We start from the raw sequence: 24,210 nt of genomic DNA, 5'->3' as shown, positions 1-24,210 counted from the left end.
TTTGTTAGTGTTTGTTTCTAGTCGTTTGTTTTAAAATGAAAATCGTACACATGCAAATTACCTGCCATACACCAATCATCTTTCAAAGGCCACCACTTTCCAAATATGTATTGTTGTAAGGAAGTGCAGATGGTGATGCACTCTCAAAACATTCAATATTATCACATCAACATTGACTGACTCCGACAAATGTCCTAAATATCCCTTTAAGACACCAAAGGTATCCACTGTATCATATTCAGCTCTTATGTGCTTATCGAAGACCAGGCATAACTGCTAAATTGATAAAGGTCACATGCAACCAAAAAATCAAACATAATTAGTGTTTGTTTCTAGTCGTTTGTTTTAAAATGAAAATCGTACACATGCAAATAACATGTCATACACCAATCATCTTTCAAAAGCGACTACATTCCAAATAACTGTGATTGTAAGGAAGTGCAAATGGTGATGCACTCTCAAAACATTCAATAATATCATATCAACATTGATTGACACCGATAAATCTAATAAATGTTTTTAATCGTAAATAAAAAAAAAGTTCCCCTACATTTGTAAGAGTATATTTGCTGAAGAATACTACAAAACGCCTCCGTGTTTTGTCCTACGCATCCTGACAACGTATTCTGTTCTGTGGACAGGACCCGTGAAGATCCGGTTTAGATCTGATCTTCAGTAACCCATGCTTGTCGTAAATTCGTTGAGTTGCACTAGGCTGTTGTGCTTGAGCGTTTCAATCTAACATGGTGCCGGTGTGTTTTAACACCCTTTTATCGCTGTTTTTCACAGTGTTTCATTTCACTCAAACTTAATATTTAATCAGATGGTTCACCTCATGTTCCAACATGTCGTTTAAAGTGCCCATTAAGCACACAAAAGGTTGCAGTTAATTTAGAGTGCATGTTTAAGCTTTTATATGACTATCAAATTGCAGGAGAATTTTTGAGAGTAACAAGTAAATTCAAAAATTAACAAGAAGACACAGCCATCAATATCAACCGCATTACTTCCAATTTCAGTCTACGTCACACTTGTTACCATGAAAACGCGAAAAATATTTTATTAAGAATACTCAAATTAACAAAAGGCACTAATACGCCACCACATCTATCTATGTGCCAAGTTTGGTGAAGAAATATTGAATGGTTTAAAGTTCTAAAAGTTAAATGTGCACGGACGGACTGAGTGCATTTTAATGCCCCCGCAAAACGGGTTGCGGGCGTTAAAAGGAGCTCCAGTCAAATGGGGAAAAAATCATCTTGAAATCTAGACTTGCTATCTTTAGGGCTTGAGAATTGAAGGGTGGGCTAGGCAGTAGGGGACAAAATGTGGTTCGAGGAACATGAGACAAGACTTGTTGTATTTGTACACTACACCAAATGACCAACATGTAGCTTACGCCAAACAATGAAAAATGCATTTGTATTGAATATTTCATTATAAACATAATAATTTATAATATTTGATTTATTATCTCGCTTTCCTTTTTTCTCTTTGATGTTTACGAGGAGCGTATGCACATTTTTCTTGCACGGGCCTAACTACCAATATAAAAGCCCTGGCTTACACGTCTTTTTGAAAATGACAGTTGGACAAGCCCTCAATGCTATCAGAATACAAAGCTTTGAAACCCATTGGCCTTACCCGAAAACCATTGCTTGCTACGCCTGTCTTTAGCTCGAATTTGAACGCAGTCACCTGACACTTGTCAAGTACAGATCTCTTACGTGTATAAGACACGCTTTTGAACAAATGTCCAAGAAGTTCAAGGGTTGATCGCGATAAGCCTTCTTCCTAACAATCAGAGCACACCCTGTCAGAACGATTGCTCTACAAACTGTTAGTGAAACAGTAAGACCTCACAAAATCACGAAGGCAAACTAAACACTTTCCGCAGCTGCACCGTGTATTTTCGTTTGTTATTTAACGCTAAGGTGCGAAATATTCCGCCTGTAAATATTCGAGTCTGATAGATGTTAGTATGGATACGACGAACAGTGCTGTTGCCAATATCGAACAGCATAGGTCAGAGATCTGTCGGAACTGGAGAATACTTATCACATCTGTGCACCTGACTACCCGAAAATATCGGGGTTCATATCTGTCATACGATGATGCCGTGTCATTGTGACGTCACGTGTTGAACAGTTCTGTGTCAAGCAGCACAGCCATGGTTGGACTTATCGGCCGGTGCAAAGCAGTGACATTTGTGAATGTACCTTACATGTTCACATACGTGAATGTACCTTACATGTTCACATACGTGAATGTACCTTGCATGTTCACATACGTGAATGTACCTTACATGTTCACATACGTGAATGTACCTTACATGTTCACATACGTGAATGTACCGACTCGTGAGAATCCATGTTAGAATTAATCTTCATCACCCATGGTTGTTGTATGAGGTGACTAACAGGATCGGGTGGTCAGACTCGCTGACATGTTTGATCCAACTTATGTTGAACGAAGCTCATGATGTCAGTCACTGGGGTGGCTAGTTTAGACTAGAATATTTACAGTCCTCGGTCGTAAAGCTGGAATTTTGTGCGCTGTTAAATATCAAACAAAACTTAAACTAATATTTTACATGTGTGCATCAATAAATATGTACCTGCATGTGTATATTAATAAATTTATCCTGCATTTGTATAAATAATAAAGTTATACCTGCATGTGCACAATAATGACATTTGTTACGGTAAATAATTTGCCGTGACAAAAGGTGTAAGAAATCCCCTCAGAACGAGCAAAATAAAACACTGAGAAATCTGAAATTTTAAATATTTTTGTAAAACAGAAACAAAGATACAATGATTCACAACAGGGGTTTCATGTACAATGCAAATTAGTCAAATCTAAAGTAGGTGACGGAACAAATTTTGTGGATGATCAACTTCTTTATTTTCACAACGGCGACGTTTCGGTATGGATTCTTATACCGTTTTCAAGCATATGGGAGGACAAGGTGTAGCAGTTTATATACAGGTACAGGAGATATTGCTGAGGAGATTAATAACATAATTGAGGAGATGAGATAACAAAAACATCAAAGAATATAACTTTAGTTGTTGACATAACCAGTAATTAGTGTGAAGCCAGGGGCGGGGGTGGGGGATTACAGCTTTGAGGAGACCAATTAATAGAGGATTAGTGACGGAAGCCAGAGATCAATATTTCTTGATTAAAGTGTCGAATTGGTTTGGTAGAAATATACCCTGATCCCTGCTTCTGCCAATTTTCTCTGCTTGTAATCATGTCTGTTGCTGGAGAGTGTTTTGATAGTGTCCCAATTGATTTTGTGGTCAGGAAATTTGGTAATGTGTTCCGAAATGGCTGATTTTTTTTTGGTCTGCTTTGTTTGTTGATGTCTTTCCTCTATTAATTGGTCTCATATAAAAAAATAACTCGAAGGAGCCACTTCGATTAATCCTTTATAACCGTTGTTCGTTACTCCAACAAAAAATACTCAACGAATGGTTGGGAAAAAAACAGTTCGTTAAAAACGACATACCTTTAATTTGCATTCCTCGACAAAGCCTCGCTGGTGTAAACTAAGCACATGCGGTCCCTTGGATTACCAGCAAATGTTGTGAGACCTTAAAGTTCAAGGCACAATTTTACACATTTTCGACAATTGTTTTGGAATATATTGTTATCTACTTGGACACATGGGCTCACGTAGCTTCCTACTGATGCAATAAAAGAAATGAATATTTAAAACTTCGAGGCGACCATTTTCCACAAACTTTTCCATTCACATTTGTTCCGTAAATCTAAAACAGTGACACGTATAGGGTATTCGTGAAGTGCGCTCCAAGGGACATAATTCTATGGTGTTCGCTTGAAGTGATATTCGGCCGGCAGTGGGCGCGAGAGTCGATTTCATACAACGCTGCTTTTATTTATTCGATTTATTTAATTTAATATTGTATTCTAGATACGTATTTGCTTTTGGAAAATAAATAAATACTACCTTCCCTGGGGGCTGGTCATGAAATTTAGTATTATTGAGAGAAATGAGTCATTTATTCTCGAAGAAATGTTGTGTGAAATAATCTCTTCAAGTCAGGGATATTTCTCACCATTTATTTCCCAAACTCACAAATTTTATGGCACATAAGACACTCCCCTGTTAAACAATCACACTGCAATCAATAAATCTTGTATCACGACAGGACCAATCGTTGAGAAGCAGTCTGGAAGTTTATTTACGTCCGCTATAAAAGGCAAGTCTCCCCAATGCCGAATCGTGAAGTGGTATATGCACAGCTTGCCTAACCTTTACATTGCCTCTCTTGTCGTTCGTGCATGTAACAGAGCAGAGAAAAGCAGTGACATTTGTTTTGTAACCAAAGTCAGGGACAGGGTAGGTTCTTCGTTCTCCTTTCAAATCAAGACCTCTGAGTTGACTGGAAGAGAGGTTTGGGAGTCTTAGTTGGAAAGTGGTGCATTCAGAAGGTAAAGCATGTTCTTTCGTATGCTGAGACATACGTACGAAGTACAGCATAGGAGGATTGACTGATAATTTGGGAATATATTTGTAAAGGATTTATGTAATTCTGATTGTGTGTTGCCATCGGGATCATCAAGAAACTAGAACTGAGGTCAGTATGCATTGTATATTCTTTGTGAGAGGTCAGTGGAGTACGCGGAAATTATTGATCCTTGTGAACTTGGCAAACGTTTGGGGCGTGATTCGGTACCTCACGATAAAAGACAACTCCAAAAGCCACGCCTTATTTTTGAGCAGGCTGTTGTACGATAACCCTTGCCTTTCGATAAGGCAATCACCAAAGAACAAATAACTAAGAGACGCCATATTGGTAGTTCGATAATCATTTCGAAAAATAATTTCGGCAGTGAAGAAATATCAGCTGGTTCGGTTCCAAAGGGTGTGGCGTGTGATCAGGCACTTATTATGCCTCTTTATTATCTGCCTCTGTTCGAAGCTGTTCGTGCAATGATCAGTGACTTTGGACGAAACCGGTGGCAGTGGACAAATATCAGCTTGTTCTGATCAATAGGTTCTGGCATCTGATCAAACACGTAACAGGCACGTATTCTGTATCTTCCTATTCTGTCTCTGATCGAAGCTGATTCATAAAGATTCTTGCAATGATCAGTGACCTTAGACGAAACTGGGTACACATTCAAAGTGTGAGTCCAAAAAAAAAAATACAATTTGAGAGTTTGGGGTCAGGTTTTAATCTAAAGTCTATAAAGCAGTACGATTATTCCTGTCATGACAAGAAAGAGTTCAAATGACACGCCCATATCATTAGTTATGTAAAACAGAAGCACTATTTGGCGGGGGGTTTTTTTCATAGAAAACTTCCCGACATATCCGAACTGCTGTGACAACAGTAAAGCAGTGATTGCGATAAAAATCACTTTTTTCTGTTACAACTGATAGGAATTTACAGAAAGATCCCTTTGATACCCTCTAAATTCAGTTCGCTTGGGGAATACTAACGTCTTATTAGACAGGTGTCATAGTATCTGTTTGCGTTTGGTGTGTATCAGTTGCAAATTCCTTCACCATTTACAGAGACCTGGCGTGTACATAAGGTTAACTCGTGAACACAATGTAAACAAAGTGAAAACAAATGTCACTATGCATGATAATCTCTGCACAATAAGCACAATGTGTAACATATACTGAAAGCAAAAGAAAGGCAACTGTGTTCTTGTCCAGTTATTTTTTAACTAGAAGACATGAACGCTTATGAGATTTCACTTTTTCGAAACTTGCGCTTCGTTTGTTGTTAAGTATATGTTGCCCACAGAGTGGCGATGTCACTGACGTTACCGAATGCTAATCTCGAGTGTCTCTCAAGTGCCATGTGTTAATGTCACTCTGTGTACTTAGTCCAGCTTACAGTCAGGTGGAATACACTGCTGGACAAAAGATTATACCCCCATGTTTAATCACTGGTTAAAATGCAACAAAGGGAAAACGGTTATTTGAAGGTGCTTGTTGGATACGGATTTTACAATCAGACAAAAAAACATGTCAAGAAGAGAGCGAGTGAGTAAAATTTTAATCCAGTGATCAACACCATGAACTTTGATCTACACAATTAAGAGACGACGGTATGTGTCAACCAAGTCAGTCAGCCTCACAACCCTATTCCGTTGTTAGCCTCTTACGATAAGCATTGGTTGCTTATATCACATAGGTCCGGGGAAGAAAAGGCCTTCAGCAATCCATGCTTGCCATAAAAGGTGACTATGCTTGTCGTAAGAGGTCACTAACGGGATCGGGTGGTCAGACTTGCTGACTTGGTTGACACGTCATGCGTTCCCAATTGCGCAGATCGACGCTCATGCTGTTAATCACTGGATTGTCTGGTCCAGCCTCGACTATTTTCAGACCGCTGCCATATTACATTATGGTATGTTATGAGTGCGGCGTAAAACTAGTCTCACTCACTTTATCGGATTCATGTAAGACCATTTCAAGACATTGACAGTAGGAGTGGCAAGGTAGCGAACTGAATCGCGTGGTGTATGTGAAGGAGCGTTGTCATACTGGGACAGCTCTCCCTGTCGGTCCATAATCGGAAGCATGTGACATGCAAGGACTTCGTTGATGTACCGAGTTGTTGTCAGATTCCAGTAAACACCAGTAAACTATATTTTGTGTGCTGGCTATAGCACCCACGCCATGACAGTGCCTGCTCCGAATGTGTGGACTTGTCGAATACATTTAGGGTTAAAACGCCGGTGATTCGTCACTGTACCAGACGAAGATTCCAGTTTCTGACTCTAAGACGCCACCGCAAGCAATTGCGTCGATGGAAGTTTCTCAAACTGTGGGTGACAACTGGCCTTCTTGGGCTTCGTCTCAAACAAGGGATGTTTGTACACGACTGCAGCAAGACAATGCACACGTGACAAACCCGGATGCAGCGGTTTGGGGCTTGGGGTAACTCTTGAATAGTCGCTCCTCGGGCGATCTTGTACGGAATTGATCTAAAGGTAACGATTCAAAAGGCGACAATTAGGTGCAATTGCAGACTGCAACTCCCCAGCATCAATTCGGCCTATGGCGATGTTTCGTTCATGATGGTTTCCACTTTTCCAGGCAAAAACGCACGACGAAGCTAAACATGTTTGCCCTCTCGTAGTGATCGACACCACATGTTTTTCACGTTCAGGTGCATTTTACTTTGCATGTTTTCTTGTTGACGTTTTGGCAAAAACTTTCTTCGAACGCTTCTAAAACAAGGGAAAGGGTTAAAACTCCCACGTTACAGTCACACGAAAATGACGTTTTGGCTTTTCCACAGCCCAATGTTATCAAAATTCTCAAAACCAGATTTATTTAATTTTTTTCTTTCTTTCTTCCTTTTCTATTTTTTGAGAAGTTTGTGTGCAGTGTAGCCACGGTACGTATGGTTGTTGATATCCTTCAAATTCCCGGAAGTGACAGGTTCTCTCCACTTTTGTTTCAGAGGCGGACAATGATAGCATTTGCCACTGTTCTTCTCTGCATCTCACTCGGTGCGACACAGGGGATGACAGACACACCTATATTCGAGGAGTCTCAGGACCTAGTCAACGAAAACGGTAACTGTAAAACCCAGCAGCCCCCCAGTTACAGCAGCAGCTGATGTGGTTATGGTCATTTTATGGGAAAATGCAGTGTCAGCACTTGTGAGAATTTCCCGAAATGTCATTAATTAATTAAGGATCAAGGCGGTAATGGGGTATAAGACTAGCTTGTCATGTCGTTGTGGGTAATGTATGTTTTCAAACTGTGACGGTATCTGACACAAATGTTAACGTCTTTTATTTACCACCGATTCTACAATAGAACAATAGAACAATAGTATTTCGTTTGTCTCACCACAAATCAGGTGTTGTTGTTTGTTTGTTTGTTTGTTTGTTTGTTTTGTATTATTACTTGAGCTTGTTTGTTTTAACGCCATACTCAGCAATAGTTTAGTTTCGTGATCACTGGATTGTCTGGTCCACACTCGATTATCTACATTCCGCCGTCATAAGGCTGGAATATTGCTGAGTACGGCGTTAAACTCACTCACTCATTCACTGCTACGTTGTGGTTGCGACGTGTATGACGATGTCTTCCTGACCCTAAATATGTATTATATCTTTTACAGCTGATATAGAGGATGATGAACTGGACCTGGCAAAGGAGTTTCTGTACGCTGTCACTGACCCACCCCTCTCCCGGGAGAGGAGGGATACGGAAGTCGAGGCGTCGGGAGGTAAGTGTGGGTTCCGGGTTGTCATGTTTTAGGGTGGAGGAAATGTGCTACGGTTAATGAACTTTCAAGTTGATCACATTACATAAATACTAGTACTTTGATTTCTGTGTTGTTTGTTTATCATCGGATTTTACAATATATGACATCAACTGGTAAATAAGCGATTACGGTCCAGACAATCTAGCGATTCCCATCATATGAGCAAGTGAATAAAATACAATGACATGCATCAACCATGGCAAGGCGAATGACGTTAGTGGCGTCTTACGACAAGCATTCGTTGTAACAGGAATCGACTGGCTATTGGGTAGCCCAGTGGTTAAAGCGTTCGATCGTCGCGCCGAAAGCCTCGTTTGTGTGCCATGCTTTTGCATTAAAATAGGGAAAGAAATGCAATATAATAACATTTTTTAAAACTGACTGTTATTTTCGTACTCGTATTTTCTGTGTAAAACGCTGTTACAATTTTATACTTCGATGTCGCAAAAAACAACAGATGCAAAATGTAGTATTCTTGATTGTAGTGACGAGAATGTAGTGCTGTGTGTACCTGTTGTCAAAACAATGCTGCATTATTCACAGATACGTATCCTACGGAGGTGCCTCGTATAGGTAAGAGACAATTTAATGTTTCACAAACAAAACAAGTATTTCCTACCAACCGCACAGTTCACTCACTCATGAAACTTGTCACGTCTCCGTGTGTGTGTTATTGCCCTGTCGTGATTAAGATGAGGAAAAATCTAAAAGCGCCAGTGTTATTGGCTTATTGCACACCTTTATTATCCAAAAGGAATACTTAAGATGTGGAAAAATCTAAAAGCGCCAGTTTTATTGGCTTATTACACACCTTTATTATCCTAACCTCTTGCACTGAAATCTGACGCTCTGAAGTCTGTCGAAACTGAACTCTGATCAATCCGGATGTTTGTCAATACCACATTTTACTAATGTTTTTTTATGTATTCATCCTTCTTTGTTTCTCGCTTTAATGTGTAATGTATAACCTCTTTAATATGCACTCTCGTGGACTTCAATACAGTCTACAGGAAATCCAGCTGAGACAGGGCGGTTGGGTAGCCTGGTGGTTAAAGCTTTCGCTCGCCACGCCGAAGACCCGGGTTCGATTCCCCACATGGGTACAATGTGTGAGGCCCATTTTCTGATGTCCCCCGCCGTGATATCGCTGGAATATTGCTAAAAGCGGCGTAAAACCAAACTCACTCACTCATTCACTCCAGCTGATACAGGTTATATTTATGTAATAATTCCAGTCTAAGTAAACTTGGTCATAGTACTATTCGTTACACTCCACTATTGGGTCTCAATAGTTCATTACTAACCAACGTATCATATTCAGCTCTTCCCATGTGTTTGTCGACGATCAATCATAACTGCTAAATTGCTAAGGAAAGCCATATTTATGGATTTTAACTTGTTTATTGTGAATAACATGACGATCCGGGAGCAAGCACATGAAGGAAGCGTCGTGTTATTCAAAATCACGAAGTTGACATCCATAGATCTGGCGTTTCTTAGCCGCCACATGCAACGTAAACTTTGCAGACTCTGATACCTTTCGGTATGTACTTACCGAAACAAATCATCAAAAATGCCAATTCAACCTATAAAGTTGGAAAAAAGAAAACGCGATAAAAAAAAATTCCCTCAAAATGGGAGTTCAAACGTTTCACTAATTTTCCCCCAGCGCTGGGGGAGAAAGTAGTTTCAACAGCTATGCTGCACTCATAATACATGCACAGGGAGTAGGTTCTTAGACCTTGAAACAGTATGCCTGCCTGGAGTATGAGGTCGTGAGCAGTAGTCTAATCTAGGTTGTGTACACGAACAAGTAAATAATCTACTCGTTACATAAAAAAAGCATGTTGAATTTGAGAAGTAGACTCTGTCACAGAGAAAACTCAATGTCTGGTTTATTGACACCTATATGTCTGCCTGCCTGTCTGCTAATGACAATATGCTATGCACAACTTCAATCATCGAACCGACCACACCCTATGGGGCTTAATACGCCATAAACAAAGAGCCGGCTTAGCGTATCGGCAAATGACCCAGTGACCAAAGACAAGGCGTCGTTACACATGACAACAAAAGAGTGGACGTCGATGAGTGAGATAAACTGGCCTACATTATCTACATAAGGAAATAAAGAACTCGTTTAAACTGTTGCCGTACTTCACCCACCTAAGACACACTTTAATCAGCCATAAATCTGCCTGCACTTTTTTCCAAGTATTCAGTGGATATGAACTTCCCGAGAAAACTCAAAGTGCTGGGAGAAGGGATGGGGGTCCCTGATAAAGTGGGGTACGGGGTGAGAGGGTAGGAGAGTAATAAATATTTTTGCTGATGATAAGGAAAGGTGGGTATCGATTTCCTGTGATACTATTGTTTAAGTAAAAGAAACGTAGATGTAGGTATCTTCCACTTGTATCCTCTATGTAAATGGTATTATTATCTGCTCAGTTGTGGGCATTATCAATGTCGGTGTAAGTGCTATGTACGTAGTTGTAAGTATATTCCACATAGATGTAAGTATCTTCTAAGTAGATGGTAGCATCATTTCTGTAGATGTGGGTATTATCTATCAAAGTGTTATGTACGTAGATGTAAGTATACTCCACTTAAATGTAAGCATCTTCTAAGTAGATGGTAGCATCATTTCCGTAGATGTGGGTATTATCTATCTAAGTGTTATGTACGTAGATGTAAGTATATTCCACTTAAATGTAAGCATCTTCTAAGTAGACGGTAGCATCATTTCCGTAGATGTGGGTATTATCTATCTAAGTGTTATGTACGTAGATGTAAGTATATTCCACTTAAATGTAAGCATCTTCTAAGTAGATGGTAGCATCATTTCTGTAGATGTGGGTATTATCTATCAAAGTGTTATGTACGTAGATGTAAGTATATTCCACTTAAATGTAAGTATCTTCTAAGTAGATGGTAGCATCATTTCCGTAGATGTGGGTATTATCTATCTAAGTGTTATGTACGTAGATGTAAGTATATTCCACTTAAATGTAAGCATCTTCTAAGTAGATGGTAGCATCATTTCTGTAGATGTGGGTATTATCTATCAAAGTGTTATGTACGTAGATGTAAGTATACTCCACTTAAATGTAAGGATCTTCTAAATAGATGGTAGCATCATTTCCGTAGATGTGGGTATTATCTACCTAAGTGTTATGTACGTAGATGTAAGTATACTCCACTTAAATGTAAGCATCTTCTAAGTAGATGGTAGCATCATTTCCGTAGATGTGGGTATTATTTTTCTAAGTGTTATGTACGTAGATGTAAGTATACTCCACGTAAATGTAAGCATCTTCTAAGTAGATGGTAGCATCATTTCTGCAGATGTGGGTATTATCTATCTAAGTGTTATGTACGTAGATGTAAGTATATTCCACTTAAATGTAAGCATCTTCTAAGTAGACGGTAGCATCATTTCCGTAGATGTGGGTATTATCTATCTAAGTGTTATGTACGTAGATGTAAGTATATTCCACTTAAATGTAAGCATCTTCTAAGTAGATGGTAGCATCATTTCTGTAGATGTGGGTATTATCTATCTAAGTGTTATGTACGTAGATGTAAGTATATTCCACTTAAATGTAAGCATCTTCTAAGTAGATGGTAGCATCATTTCCGTAGATGTGGGTATTATCTATCTAAGTGTTATGTACGTAGATGTAAGTATATTCCACTTAAATGTAAGCATCTTCTAAGTAGATGGTAGCATCATTTCCGTAGATGTGGGTATTATCTACCTAAGTGTTATGTACGTAGATGTAAGTATACTCCACGTAAATGTAAGCATCTTCTAAGTAGACGGTAGCATCATTTCCGTAGATGTGGGTATTATCTATCTAAGTGTTATGTACGTAGATGTAAGTATATTCCACTTAAATGTAAGTATCTTCTAAGTAGATGGTAGCATCATTTCTGTAGATGTGGGTATTATCTATCTAAGTGTTATGTACGTAGATGTAAGTATACTCCACTTAAATGTAAGCATCTTCTAAGTAGATGGTAGCATCATTTCCGTAGATGTGGGTATTATCTATCTAAGTGTTATGTACGTAGAAGTGGGTATCTTCCACTTAGATGTCAGCATCTTCTAAGTAGTGGGTAGTATTATCTATGATTACCGTTTGATATTCTATTAAATGTTTTCTTAAATAGAATGTATTTAAATTACAGACGGTGCGGTGTTCGTTTTCGAGGTCACTTTTACAATTCAAAACATGACAGTGCCAGCATTTGACAAAAATGGAGCAAGAGAAAGGTTCCAGACCCTGGTACGTACTGACTTTGAATGATTCATAATCGCAAATTGTACTTTACGAAACAGCATTGTTGTTACTAATAGTAAGTTGTCACTTGGTCAGGAGTTAAATACGCCGCAATTGAATAATAACACGGGAGACAATGTTATGGGCTTCAAGGTTTTTGTGTAGCATCAGGTCAGCAATGACCCGTGAAGATCCGGGTTAGAACCGGCCTTCAATAACCCATCGTGTTGTGAGGCTCGCTGACTTGGTCGACAGATGTCATCAATTCCCAGTTGCGTAGATAGATGCTCATGCTGTCGATCGCTGGATTTTCTGGTCCAGACTCGATTACACCGCTATGTAGCTGCAATATTGCTGGGTGCAGTTTTAGACGACAGCCAATCAATCACCTGTAACGTTTTCACCATCTTAATATGTTTTCATGTACAAATATAAAGCCTTTCATTGCCTTCATTCATCTAATGAAGGAATAATGATATACTCCAACACTGTTCCTTATAACATAGAGTACCGCGGTTCAAGATAAACATACTGAAGACAGTTTGTTGCCTTGTATTATAATTGTTTTAACTGTTCTTATTTTTTAAATTGTGTAAGAAAGACCGAGTGGGCAATATCGCAGCAAATCAATGTATGTGGCCTCAAATCTGATATCATTCTGGTTTGTCTGTACCATGCGTATCTATGATAAAACATAAATATGATATAACGCACTATGATATAACGCAAATACTTCCAGTGGTGCCTCCTTCCCATGGTTCCTCATTCGCTCACTTGTTTCATCACTTGCTCACCTGTTTCCTCACTCACGCGGTCGCTCACTTGGTTTCTCCCTTACTCATTTGTTTCATCATTTGGTCACCTGTTTCCTCACTCATTTGTTTTCTGACTCATTCATATGTTTATTTACTCACTCACTAGTTTCCTCACTCACTCAATCACTCACTCTCTTGTTTCCTTACTCACTAACCTGTGTCCTCTGTCACTCACTTGATTCCAGACTTGCTCACACTTTTCCTCACTAACTTGCTCACTCACTCACTTGTTTCCTGACTCGCCCACCTGATTTCTCACTCTCACTCATTTTCTTGTTTCCTCACTCACTCACCTGTGTCCTCACTCACCTGTCTCCTCATTCCCTCACCTGTTTCCTCACACACTCACTTGTGTTTTCATTCGCTCAGTCCCTTGACTCCTTGCTCGCTCGCTTGTTTCTTCACTTTTTCACTTAATCACTTGTTTACCTGCTTCCTCACTCGCTCACTTGTTTCCTCACTGACTGACTGACTCATCATTAACACACTTGTTTCCTCACTCGACAGTTGAAAGATTCATTCAGAGGAGTGCTGGGATTCCTTGGTATAAAGATCACTGACGTCAGGTAAGCAAATAAATTACATAGTTTTTGTTCCAGCCACAATAAGAATTTTGCCTGTCAAACATACCTCGAAACAAATACATGTATATCCAAGAAAGTTCATACAGACATAGAATATAAGCGTCGTTCCAGCTGACACGCTAAAGTCTAGACTAACGCTTAGTCTCTGAATATATATAATCTTTAGCAAACAAACCCATTTAAATGGACAAGGAGCCCCAGGGAAATCTCAGGAGATCTAAACTTGCTTCCTTTGGGGCTTTGGCGTTGCAGGAAGAACTGGACAGTAGGGAAAATAATGTGGTTCAGGGATTATGAGACAGACTAGTAACAACCTATAGCTAGTTTGCAAGTCTGACTCTGAAGTTTAGTAATGCAACTAAATTCTATATTTCATAACATATTTAAGCAACGGCAAAATAGCCATTTCAGGAAAAGTCATTATTCTATTTGACCAATAAACATTCAAGAAAAAAGTCCATGGTAGCTCCTGACTAGTTTATATATAGACATGATTTGAACAAATGACAACAAAATGGATGCATAAGGAAAGCAAGTCCGTATTCTGAGGAGTTTTTGAAGTGCTATATGTTAGCTGGTTGGCATCACAGCAGCATACGAGTTATCCGCCCTTCATAATAAGGGAGACAACTCTTGAAAAATAATTCCATGCTATACCACAGGTACAAATGTGTAGGTACGTGCCTAATGTGCCTAAGGGCAGGTACGCTACTGGCTAAATTCGATTTGGACTTCATTCTATTTTGTTGATCATTAAATATTTTTAAAGGCCCAATGTCACACATTTTCGACAGTGTTTTGCGTATACATTGGGAGCAGAAGCTCTCTCCTTAGGTTCCTATTGGTGCAATAGAAGCATTATCAACCCTATCCAATTATCTGAAATCGATAATTGAAACTTCGAGGCGAATTGCCCCGTATATCGCAAACTACTGTAAGAGGTGTTCTCGGTGTTTGCCGAACTGGTTTCAATCACGAGCTGCCTTATAGGATATTCGTAAAGAGCATTCCAAGGCACATAGCTGTGTGGTGTTCTCTCGAAAAAATGTTCTGCCGGTAGATGGCATGAGAGTCGATTTAACGCAACGTTGCATTATTTCATTCTAACGTTTTAATTTAATATTGTATATAACTGGGTGGGAGTGTGTGGTTGTGGGTGGGGAATAAATGATATGTAAGTTACCCTGAGCAGAGCGCCGAAAATTAGTGTTACCGAGAGAAATGCATTATGTATTTTTAGAGAAATGTGATGTGACACTGTGATTTACATTTTTAAGATTGTATTTTATATACATCATATTATAGATTTCATAGTAAGAATTAAGATATTGTGCTATAGCTTCGATAATGTTTACAATTCTGACTTGTATTTGAATTCCAGAAGTGGGAGTGTCATTGTGTCTACGGCCTGTGATATCGATGCCGCTAAGGCCCACGATGCTACAAACAATGAAACACAAAAACAAGAACTTAAACAGAGCCTACTGACGGCGTGCGATAAAGTTGCTAAATCCAGTGAATACGACGTGAAAAATGACAGTGAAACGTGGAATACAAAAGCTGAAGGGCGTATGTAGCACATCCTTTGTATATTTGATTAATAGATGCATATTTGTTTTCTTCAATTCATATATTTATCCTGATTATAAATTCTATCATAATAAATTAAACATATAACATTACTGTGTCACATTGTATGATAATGAATAGATTTTAGCGCTGGTTGTTGAAACATAGAACATAGAAATCGATAATCATTTAATAAATCGATCGATTATCGATAAATATCAGAGGGGCCAAATTCTGACCAAAACTCCAAAAAGAAAGCAACATATATCGATATATTTCACGTCACCAGTGAACGTATGCATGGATTACCAACCAAGATAATAAAAATGTAAACATTAATGACAATACAAATTCGCAATGCCCATGACTGAGGATATATCTTTGTATATTTAATAACCAGTTGTCTGTGATTAATCCGTGTATAATGCAGTAAGCTACGCTTGTAACGAACTGGGCCTATATTTTCGAAGCTCTCTTACCGCTAAGATAGTCGCAAGTTTATGTTAATATATGGCACTTACGACTGTCTCAGCGCTAAGAGAGCTTCGAAAATATAGGCCCTGGCGGATATATAATGAATTCACTTAAGGCCCAGGCGTAGTCTACCTTACAATGGATGTCCTCCAAAGCCGCATTCCTTTGTACCGATCTCAATTACAAGTACATTGTATAAAGGGCTTGGTGGTTTAGAGAATGTTTCCCTTTTTGTGTGCCGTAAAATACAGCTGGTTGATAGTTATCATATTTGTTATTTCTCAATAAAGATAACATCAGAAAAATGCAACACAAATGCACGTGTACGGTATTGTTTCCATTTTTCGGTATAAATCATGAGGTGAATAAGTCAGTAACTTTAACTCGCTGTTCCTTTGATCTCGTCTCAGCGACATCAATGAGCTTAATGCCGATGGTAATCCACTACACGTTGTGTAATACACGTGCAGCCACTCAGCCAATCAACAGGAGGCCTGGGATACCTGGTGCCGGTTTATAGAGCGTCAAGTACTGTACAAACATTCAAATTGGCTATCTTTGTTGTGCCGGATTAGACTGACACCGGATTAGAGGGCATGAAAACGATAACGAATTAATCAGCTTATTTTGGGACCAAATTCCAAAGTCGATTTTGAGAGCATGTCGGATTGGAGGCAGCCGCTTTTGAGAATTTCCCCGCTGTATATTCCAAATATTCACACCGAACCGTTGTTCCAAACTAAGATTAAAGGTCATTCTAACATAGTTGTCGTAGTTTACTGTATATGTGTGTTATGTTGACTTACAGTTGTAGCCGATGCAGAGGATATGTGTAAAGCAGAGGGGGATTTGTGTGCATGGGGGAGTCGATGTGAAGAGAACGCCTGTGTTCACCTGTGTGCCGATGTTGACTGTGGCCAGAGGGGTAGCTGCCAACTCGGGGGAACAGCGAAAGCGGAGCCGGTTTGCAAGTTCGTTGTTTCCCTTAGTCAACATGATTTAGTTCACATGTAAACTTGACAAAATATGTTTCCCGTATTACAGACTGAGTTATATATCGACAATTATATGTTGGATAATTATAAAATGGCACAAAGGAATTTGTTTTTATTGCAAATCAAGTCACAGACCTTTCTACGGAATCGTAGTAGGGCCACGGTGAAATGATTTCGGTCTCACAATCTCCTACGCAGTACATACTATCTCCTTCGTTAAAGTTATTATGTACTACGTAGGAGATACTAAGTCTTACATAGGAGATACTCTGACCTGAGAAGGAGATAGTAAGTCCTACGTAGAATACACTACGACCTAATACACTGCTAGATCCTAAGTCCTACATAGGAGATACTATGACCTGCGAAGGACATACTAAGTCCTACGTAGGAGATAATCTGACCTGCGAAGGATATACTAAGTCCTACGTAGGAGATAATCTGACCTGCGAAGGATATACTAAGTCCTACGTAGGAGATACTCCAACCGAAGGACATACTAAGTCCTGCGTAGAAGATACTCAGACCTGCGAAGGATATACTTAGTCCTACTTGGGATATACTATGACCTGCGATGGACATACTTAGTCCTACGTAGGAGATACTATGACCTGCGAAGGATATACTAAGTCCTACGTAGGAGATAATCTGACCTGCGAAGGATATACTAAGTCCTACGTAGGAGATACTCCAACCGAAGGGCATACTAAGTCCTGCGTAGGAGATACTCAGACCTGCGAAGGATATACTAAGTCCTACGTAGGAGATACTCTGACCGAAGGACATACTAAGTCCTGCGTAGGAGATACTCTGACCTGCGAAGGATATACTAAGTCCTACGTAGGAGATAATCTGACCTGCGAAGGATATACTAAGTCCTACGTAGGAGATACTCCAACCGAAGGGCATACTAAGTCCTGCGAAGGATATACTTAGTCCTACGTAGGAGATACTATGACCTGCGAAGGATATACTTAGTCCTACGTAGGAGATAATAAGACTAAAAGCAAATTTCACCGTGGCCCACTACGCATCCGCTTCAGTTTGATTTTATGTAATTCTTTTTACGATGACTGGTCAATAAAGTATTACTGATAACCGAATTAAACATTTATTGTAATTGGGAATTATTTACAGCACCATACCGCATTGTCAGTGGTTCGACTTTCAAGGGGAGCTACTTTACATATTTGTAGGTGCGAGTCTGACGATTGGTTTAATTACACTGGAGACAAATGTTCCGTGTCCGAGTTCCGTTGGGAGATCACGCTGGCAATATCCGGCGGTGTCGGAGGTGCTGTTGTGGTTCTACTGGGGACCTGCCTCGCTATCTCGTGTTACAGACATAGGAGAAGGGCTTCGAAAGACAATTTCAGGTATGTACGTGGAAGATACGTGATGAGATCAGCCACAAGTCCTGATACAAAGTGTTAGAGGCTGGCAGTGAGAAAGTGGCAATATGTACTTTGTGGCTATTTTTCTTGGTTTTTGTTTTTGTTTATGTAGTTTGTTGTCATATATGTTAAGTTTTTTTGTGCGCCATTTCGGTTGTCTGGTTTTGGGGGGAGGGGGGTGGGGTGTTTTGGTTGTTTTTTTTGTTGTTTTGTTTGGGGGGGTTTGTTGTTGTTTGTTGCAGTTTTTTTAATGTTGATGTTTTTGTTTGCTTGCTTGCTTTTGTGTTGCTTTGTTTCCGTTTTTGTTGTTTGTTTGATTGCTCTGTTGTTTGTTTGTTGATTTTGGTTGTTTTGCTGTGTTTGTGGGTGTTGCTGAGGGTGGTGGTGGTGGTGGTTAGGTGTCAAGCCCCTGAACATGAGGCTACTCCACCTCGCTTGTATAATGAGGGAGGTATATATAAACTGACGTACAAAAGACAATTTACACCCATAATTTCGAAAATATTTTAAAAACCTATAACGTAAACTTGAAATCTGTGGTCAGTACGATATACCAAACACACTGCATATGAATCATTAACCCCAACACACCACCATCAGTGGAGTTTATTTTATTTATTTTATTCTTTTGCTTTTGATGGATGTTCCTCGAAATTCGTGTTTTTGGCGAATGCATTTGCAGTTCATGTACTAAGGGTACAAAAGGTGATCGGCGAGATGAAGTGACATTATTGCAACTATAAGCACACAAAACCAATACCAAGGCTAACAGCACAACAACGAGCGAGAGCAGTCGGTATGTTCCGCAAGAGAGCAAACAGACTCGATGCGCAAGAAGACCGCTACATCCGGTTACGCCATCTCCGCAACAGGTTCCTGACAATGACGACAAGGGCATCAATGACACTCGGACGCTACATCCACAGGAACACCGTCATAAGACGAATGAGTGCTGCTGAAATCAGGGCCTATTAAATACCGGCATGGGTTGCACATGCAGTCACCAATAAACATGAATTTCGAGAAACATCCATCAAAAGCAAAAAAAAAAAAAAAAAGAAAAGAAAAGAAAAGAAATGAAAAGAAAAAAAAACAGAAAAAAAACACAGAAGTTGGGCTAATGATTCACATGTGGTGTGTTTGGTACAGATTTCGGGTCTGCTTTATGGGTATTCAAAACATTTTCGAAATTAGGGTGTACAGGTTTTTTTTGTCCGTCAGTTTAGAATTACGAGTGATAAACATTGTGTTTGGAAGAATCTGTACTTCAGTTTATGTTCGACAAGAAAAGGTAGCTATTAGCAAACCCCATAGCAAAATGGATTTACATGTATTTTGATGCATCAATATAGTGCAAGCTGTTACTGAAGGTCGACCTTGGAACATTAGGAGATTAAGCACATAACATAGATATTCATCTGCAGCTAGTCATAAACATGTTTCTTGTATTAAGACCTTGAACTGATCCCTTCCACCCCAACGCTACCCCGCACATTGTGAAGGACGACATCTAAATGGTTTTCTTATTTTTCCAAATCATGCAGATGTTGCGTGACAAAACACGGGCGGTTCCAAAGGGGGTGGCATTGCGGTTGCAGGGGTGCGCACCCCTACTATTGTCCTGAACGTTTATTTAAACAGCGTTGAAAACTCTCATGAAAATGAAATGTGCACCACCACTTTTTCAAGAGTGCGCGTCCCATTTTCTTTAAAAGCTGCACGTGCCCCTGATTATTATGTTTCCTTGCCCTTTATTGAAACGATTATTTCGAAATAACCCAAAAGTACCAACAAACGAGAAAATCATAAGTATCAGCTAGAGATTTAAGCGTACGCATTGTAGATTATAATCAAGCATTGTCCGCTTTCAGCGTGAGATCCAACCAATCTGAGGAGTCCCACCCGGAACCAAACAATGGGAACCGGCGTTATGGCTCTCTCTTCTCATCCACAGGATTTGGAAGGAGTTTGTTTAGGGTAAGTAGAATGTGGACTTTTATCAACATGTTGAAATTTGTTTTGTTTCCTGTCATATTAATTTAAAAAATCACAGACTTTCTTCTGCATTTTCTGTATGTTGTCAATGTGACACTAAAGTGTTTTCACGTAAAATAAGTGAGAATGTTTTAAAGCCGCCTTTGGCAATATTCCAGCGGGGCACAAGATCCATGTGAGGAATCGAACCCAGGTTTTCAGCGTGACGAGCGAACACTTTAACCATTAGGCTACCCCGCCACCCCAACGTAAACGATAGCATCAATATGTGATGTCACAATATATTACACTTCGAAGACTAATTTCACAGCCTATCCCTTGCCTCCTAGTGGGGGCACTATTGTGGCGTTCTCTCGTCACACCGAAGGCCCACGCCCGATTCCCCACATGGGTGAGTGATGGATGGACTTTAATTTTACGCCGCACTCAGCAATATTCCGGCTATATGGCGGAGGTCTGTAAATAATCGAGTCTGGACCAGACAATCCAGTGATCAACAGCATGAGCAACTGGGAACCGATAACATGTGTCAACCAAGTCAGCGAGCCTGACCACCCGATCCCGTTAGTCGCCTCTTACGACAAGCATAGTCGCCTTTTGTGGCAAGCATGGGTTGCTGAAGGCCTATTCTACCCCGGGACCTTCACGGGTCTCCCCACATGGGTACTATGTGTGAATCCCATTTCTGGTGTTCTCCGTCATGATAGTTCTGGAAACTGCGTAAAACTAAAATCACTCACTCTTGTTTCGCGTTTATGTTTTGCCCTCTCTGCCTGGTTGATGAAGTAATGCCATTTTTTCTGGTAATGCATACATACTGGCATGAAAAGAGAGACGCTCCTATTTAACAACGTTTTATCCCTTTCCAGGCCTCGTATTTTGCCAGCACCAGCCCGGGGGCGACGCCAAGTTATAAGCTGTATGGCACGGACTCAGTGTGGGGGCCGAACGAGATTGATGAACAGTTTTCAGACTTTGTACCCCGACTAGATCACATCGATCCAGAAGTTCAAGTAAATTTTTTTCAAAATACACAGAAAATATGAATCTATCACAACGCCAGCGTGATTCAGCTGAAGCAAGACGCAACAGTTACACTGAAAAACAGCTGCTTCACATCAAACCTTACACATCTAACAGACCCTTTTTTCTAGAGAAAAATTGCTGCACTTCGCCGCTGATGCTGTAAACAATCACACAAAGAAGACTTTTGTAAAGAAATGGTATACTCATATCGTTTTCTTTTTGGGAAGAGTATGAATTGATTCAGTATGTTGTATTTTAATATATAAATCTCAGTTATATACGCTCTGAACATCTCGATTTTGAACATCTCCATTTTCTTGTTTTTTTGCAGTATACAATCAGTCGGCCGAAAATCGGATGGTAAGTATCTTCTCAAATATGTAACCTACAAATGGTCTTGAGACATGACAATGAATGAGTGGATTTTTACGCAATGAGTGAGTGAATTTTTGGCAATATCCCAGCAGTATCACGCCGGGGAGACACCAGAAATGGGATTTACACATTGTACCCATATGGGGAATCAAACATATGGGTTTTCGGCGTGGCGAGCAAACGCTTAACCACGAGGCCACCCCACCGCCCCCGACATGACAACGAGCCCCCGACATGACAACGAGAGTTTGAGAGGGAAAATTTAACGGGAAAATTCAAAGGGGATGCCGGTAGACGTAGATATAATACAGGGGGAGTAGCTTCTGTTTTGTGAAAATGGCAAGGTGCTGAGTGCGTGGGATATGATTGGATGAGTGAGTGAGTGTTATTGAACGCAACTTTGTACAGCGCTTCATTGATGACACTTTCATATGGGCGAAGAGACTGGTGTGAACCTCTCTTAGCCCTATGGCAATTCGGGGTAGAAAAGGCCTTCAGCAACCCATGCTTGCCATAAAAGGTGACTATGCTTGTCGTAAGAGGCCACTAACGGGATCGCGTGGTCGGGGTTGTGGCAGCTCTGCGCATCGCATTGCCGTGCGATGTTTAGTTTAGTTTTACATGACGCTTAGCAATATTCCAGCTATATGGCGTAGATAATCTGATCTGGACCAGACAATCCAGTGATTAGCAGCATGAGCATCAATCTAAGCAGTTGGGATACTATGACATGAATCAGTCAGTCAGCGAGCCTGGCCACCCTGTCCCCGTTAGTCTGCCGAAGGTCTGCCCCGACCAACTTTATAACAGACGCAGCGATAACGCGAAATTACCTGTTACACATAGAAAAACACTTCCGATGGCTTCTCAAAAGACATGTCATACTTAGCAGATCTATAGTATAAGCAGACCGAGCTATTCTATAATGTAACAGAGACTTCGACAGTTGTCCTTTTGTTTGCGGTAATGTCATCGTTAGTTGGATCGTGTCATCGTTCTGGGTCGACATGAGTGTTAAAACACTAGCTTTACTACATGTAAATATTTTCTATTTTCAGAGACAGACTATCCATCTCTCCACACAAGAAGCGAGGAACACCAAAGGAACACCAAATACGCGATTAAAAAACATGAAGTCAACTTGGCCATTATGGATTTATGGCATAACGTTATGTTGATAAAATACTTCTATATTACTCGCAAACCACATTTCCTCTATTAGGCGTCGGGTCTCCAGTAAGCGCTGGTAAAAGGCATTTGTTCAAGAAATACGCGCCAATGAGCGTCACATGTTTACTATGGAGTTTTATTATGTAATATAATTCATTGGAGAAAATCTATATTTGTTACTGTTGAAACTTAATCGCTGGGTCTTCAATAAAAGAGTTTAATTGATGAGCGCCCATGCACGTATTAGAATAAATACGGCACTTTGTTAAATTATATATATATGAGAATTGTTGACAAGCATTCTGCATGTAACGTATACTCGAGTTATTACGTTTGTTGTGAGTGAAAAAACGGGACACAAGCAATGTACCTATTTCAATGACGACCTCTGATGAAAGTTTAGTGGCTAACAAGGATAAGTTGAGCATCGACCTGACAATTGATCCATATTAGCATGTATGGCTGCCGCCTACCGGGGCTTGCCATTGAGAGCGAATGGGCCCAAGGATGTTTGTGATCAAGCGTAGTGCGATGTGTGAACCACGTGTCCAATCTCGCCAAACTCCTACCCGAAGAAAAATCAATTTCATCGTCATGCACTGTGCATGCAATAGCCAACGTCTTTTCTACCTTTTCCAGACTCCTTCTTCGTAACAAACAGCGAGCTGCGTCAATATGTTAATGATAGTTTGTTAAACAACGTTTTGATCCTGTTTTGAGCGAGGTCTGTATGTAGTCACGTTTAAAGTAAAAGTCGTTGAGCATATTGCCCCAGTCCTGTTCCAGATTGTTTTACTGTGATCTGATTTTGATATTGACATTATGTTTATCTCAGGGAAAATAAAACAAAACAATTCTGAACCATGCATTTTGTTCTTTGTTCGATGTTTCTTTACAAGAGCCTAATATCTTCTACATCGTCTGGTACTAAAGCAACATGAAATATAACAGTTTGTCATTGGGGAAAGGAGACATTGAACAAAGACCGAATCTTAGTCATGTTGATGTTAAATGGAGTTTCAGGTCACGTTCAAATGAGCGTGGTTTTACGCCGTTTCTTGACAATGTTCACGGAACATCACGACGAGGTACTTATTACATGTAATGAGCTTCACACATTATATACCAACGTCGGAAATCTGGTTTTTAACTCTGTTTTTTTTTTGTGAGAAACGTCACTCAATCATTATTCATTCCCATCGACCGCTAAATTTCGTTCAGGTTTTCTGCAGTTTTATAACGATGTCAGTG

General features: G+C 40.0%; 1 protein-coding gene across 1 annotated transcript; it reads left to right on the top strand.

Annotated features, from left to right (window-relative positions):
* Window positions 1–7,469: 7,469 nt before the first annotated feature.
* On the top strand, window positions 7,470–23,816 carry LOC137298595 (mucin-17-like). Its single transcript, XM_067830891.1, has 12 exons — window positions 7,470–7,578; window positions 8,133–8,240; window positions 8,823–8,852; window positions 12,471–12,568; window positions 13,885–13,943; window positions 15,343–15,530; window positions 16,813–16,975; window positions 18,196–18,375; window positions 20,265–20,370; window positions 21,258–21,401; window positions 21,746–21,774; window positions 22,848–23,816. Coding segments are annotated over exons 1-12 (1,212 nt in total). The 5' UTR covers window positions 7,470–7,472; the 3' UTR covers window positions 22,849–23,816.
* The last annotated feature ends 394 nt before the right edge of the window (window positions 23,817–24,210 follow it).

This window comes from Haliotis asinina, chromosome 10, assembly GCF_037392515.1.
Source record: "Haliotis asinina isolate JCU_RB_2024 chromosome 10, JCU_Hal_asi_v2, whole genome shotgun sequence".
In the NCBI taxonomy this organism is placed as follows: Eukaryota; Metazoa; Mollusca; class Gastropoda; order Lepetellida; family Haliotidae; genus Haliotis; species Haliotis asinina.
This window is presented reverse-complemented; position numbering and strand designations above follow the sequence as displayed.

Bases quoted from the DNA above. Each gene is read 5' to 3' on its own strand.
- LOC137298595 (XM_067830891.1), top strand. From the start codon at position 7,473: ATGATAGCATTTGCCACTGTTCTTCTCTGCATCTCACTCGGTGCGACA. The intron at 8,853-12,470 runs GTAAGAGACAAT...TTTAAATTACAG, and splicing joins TACGGAGGTGCCTCGTATAG to ACGGTGCGGTGTTCGTTTTC. The intron at 13,944-15,342 runs GTAAGCAAATAA...TTTGAATTCCAG, and splicing joins ATAAAGATCACTGACGTCAG to AAGTGGGAGTGTCATTGTGT.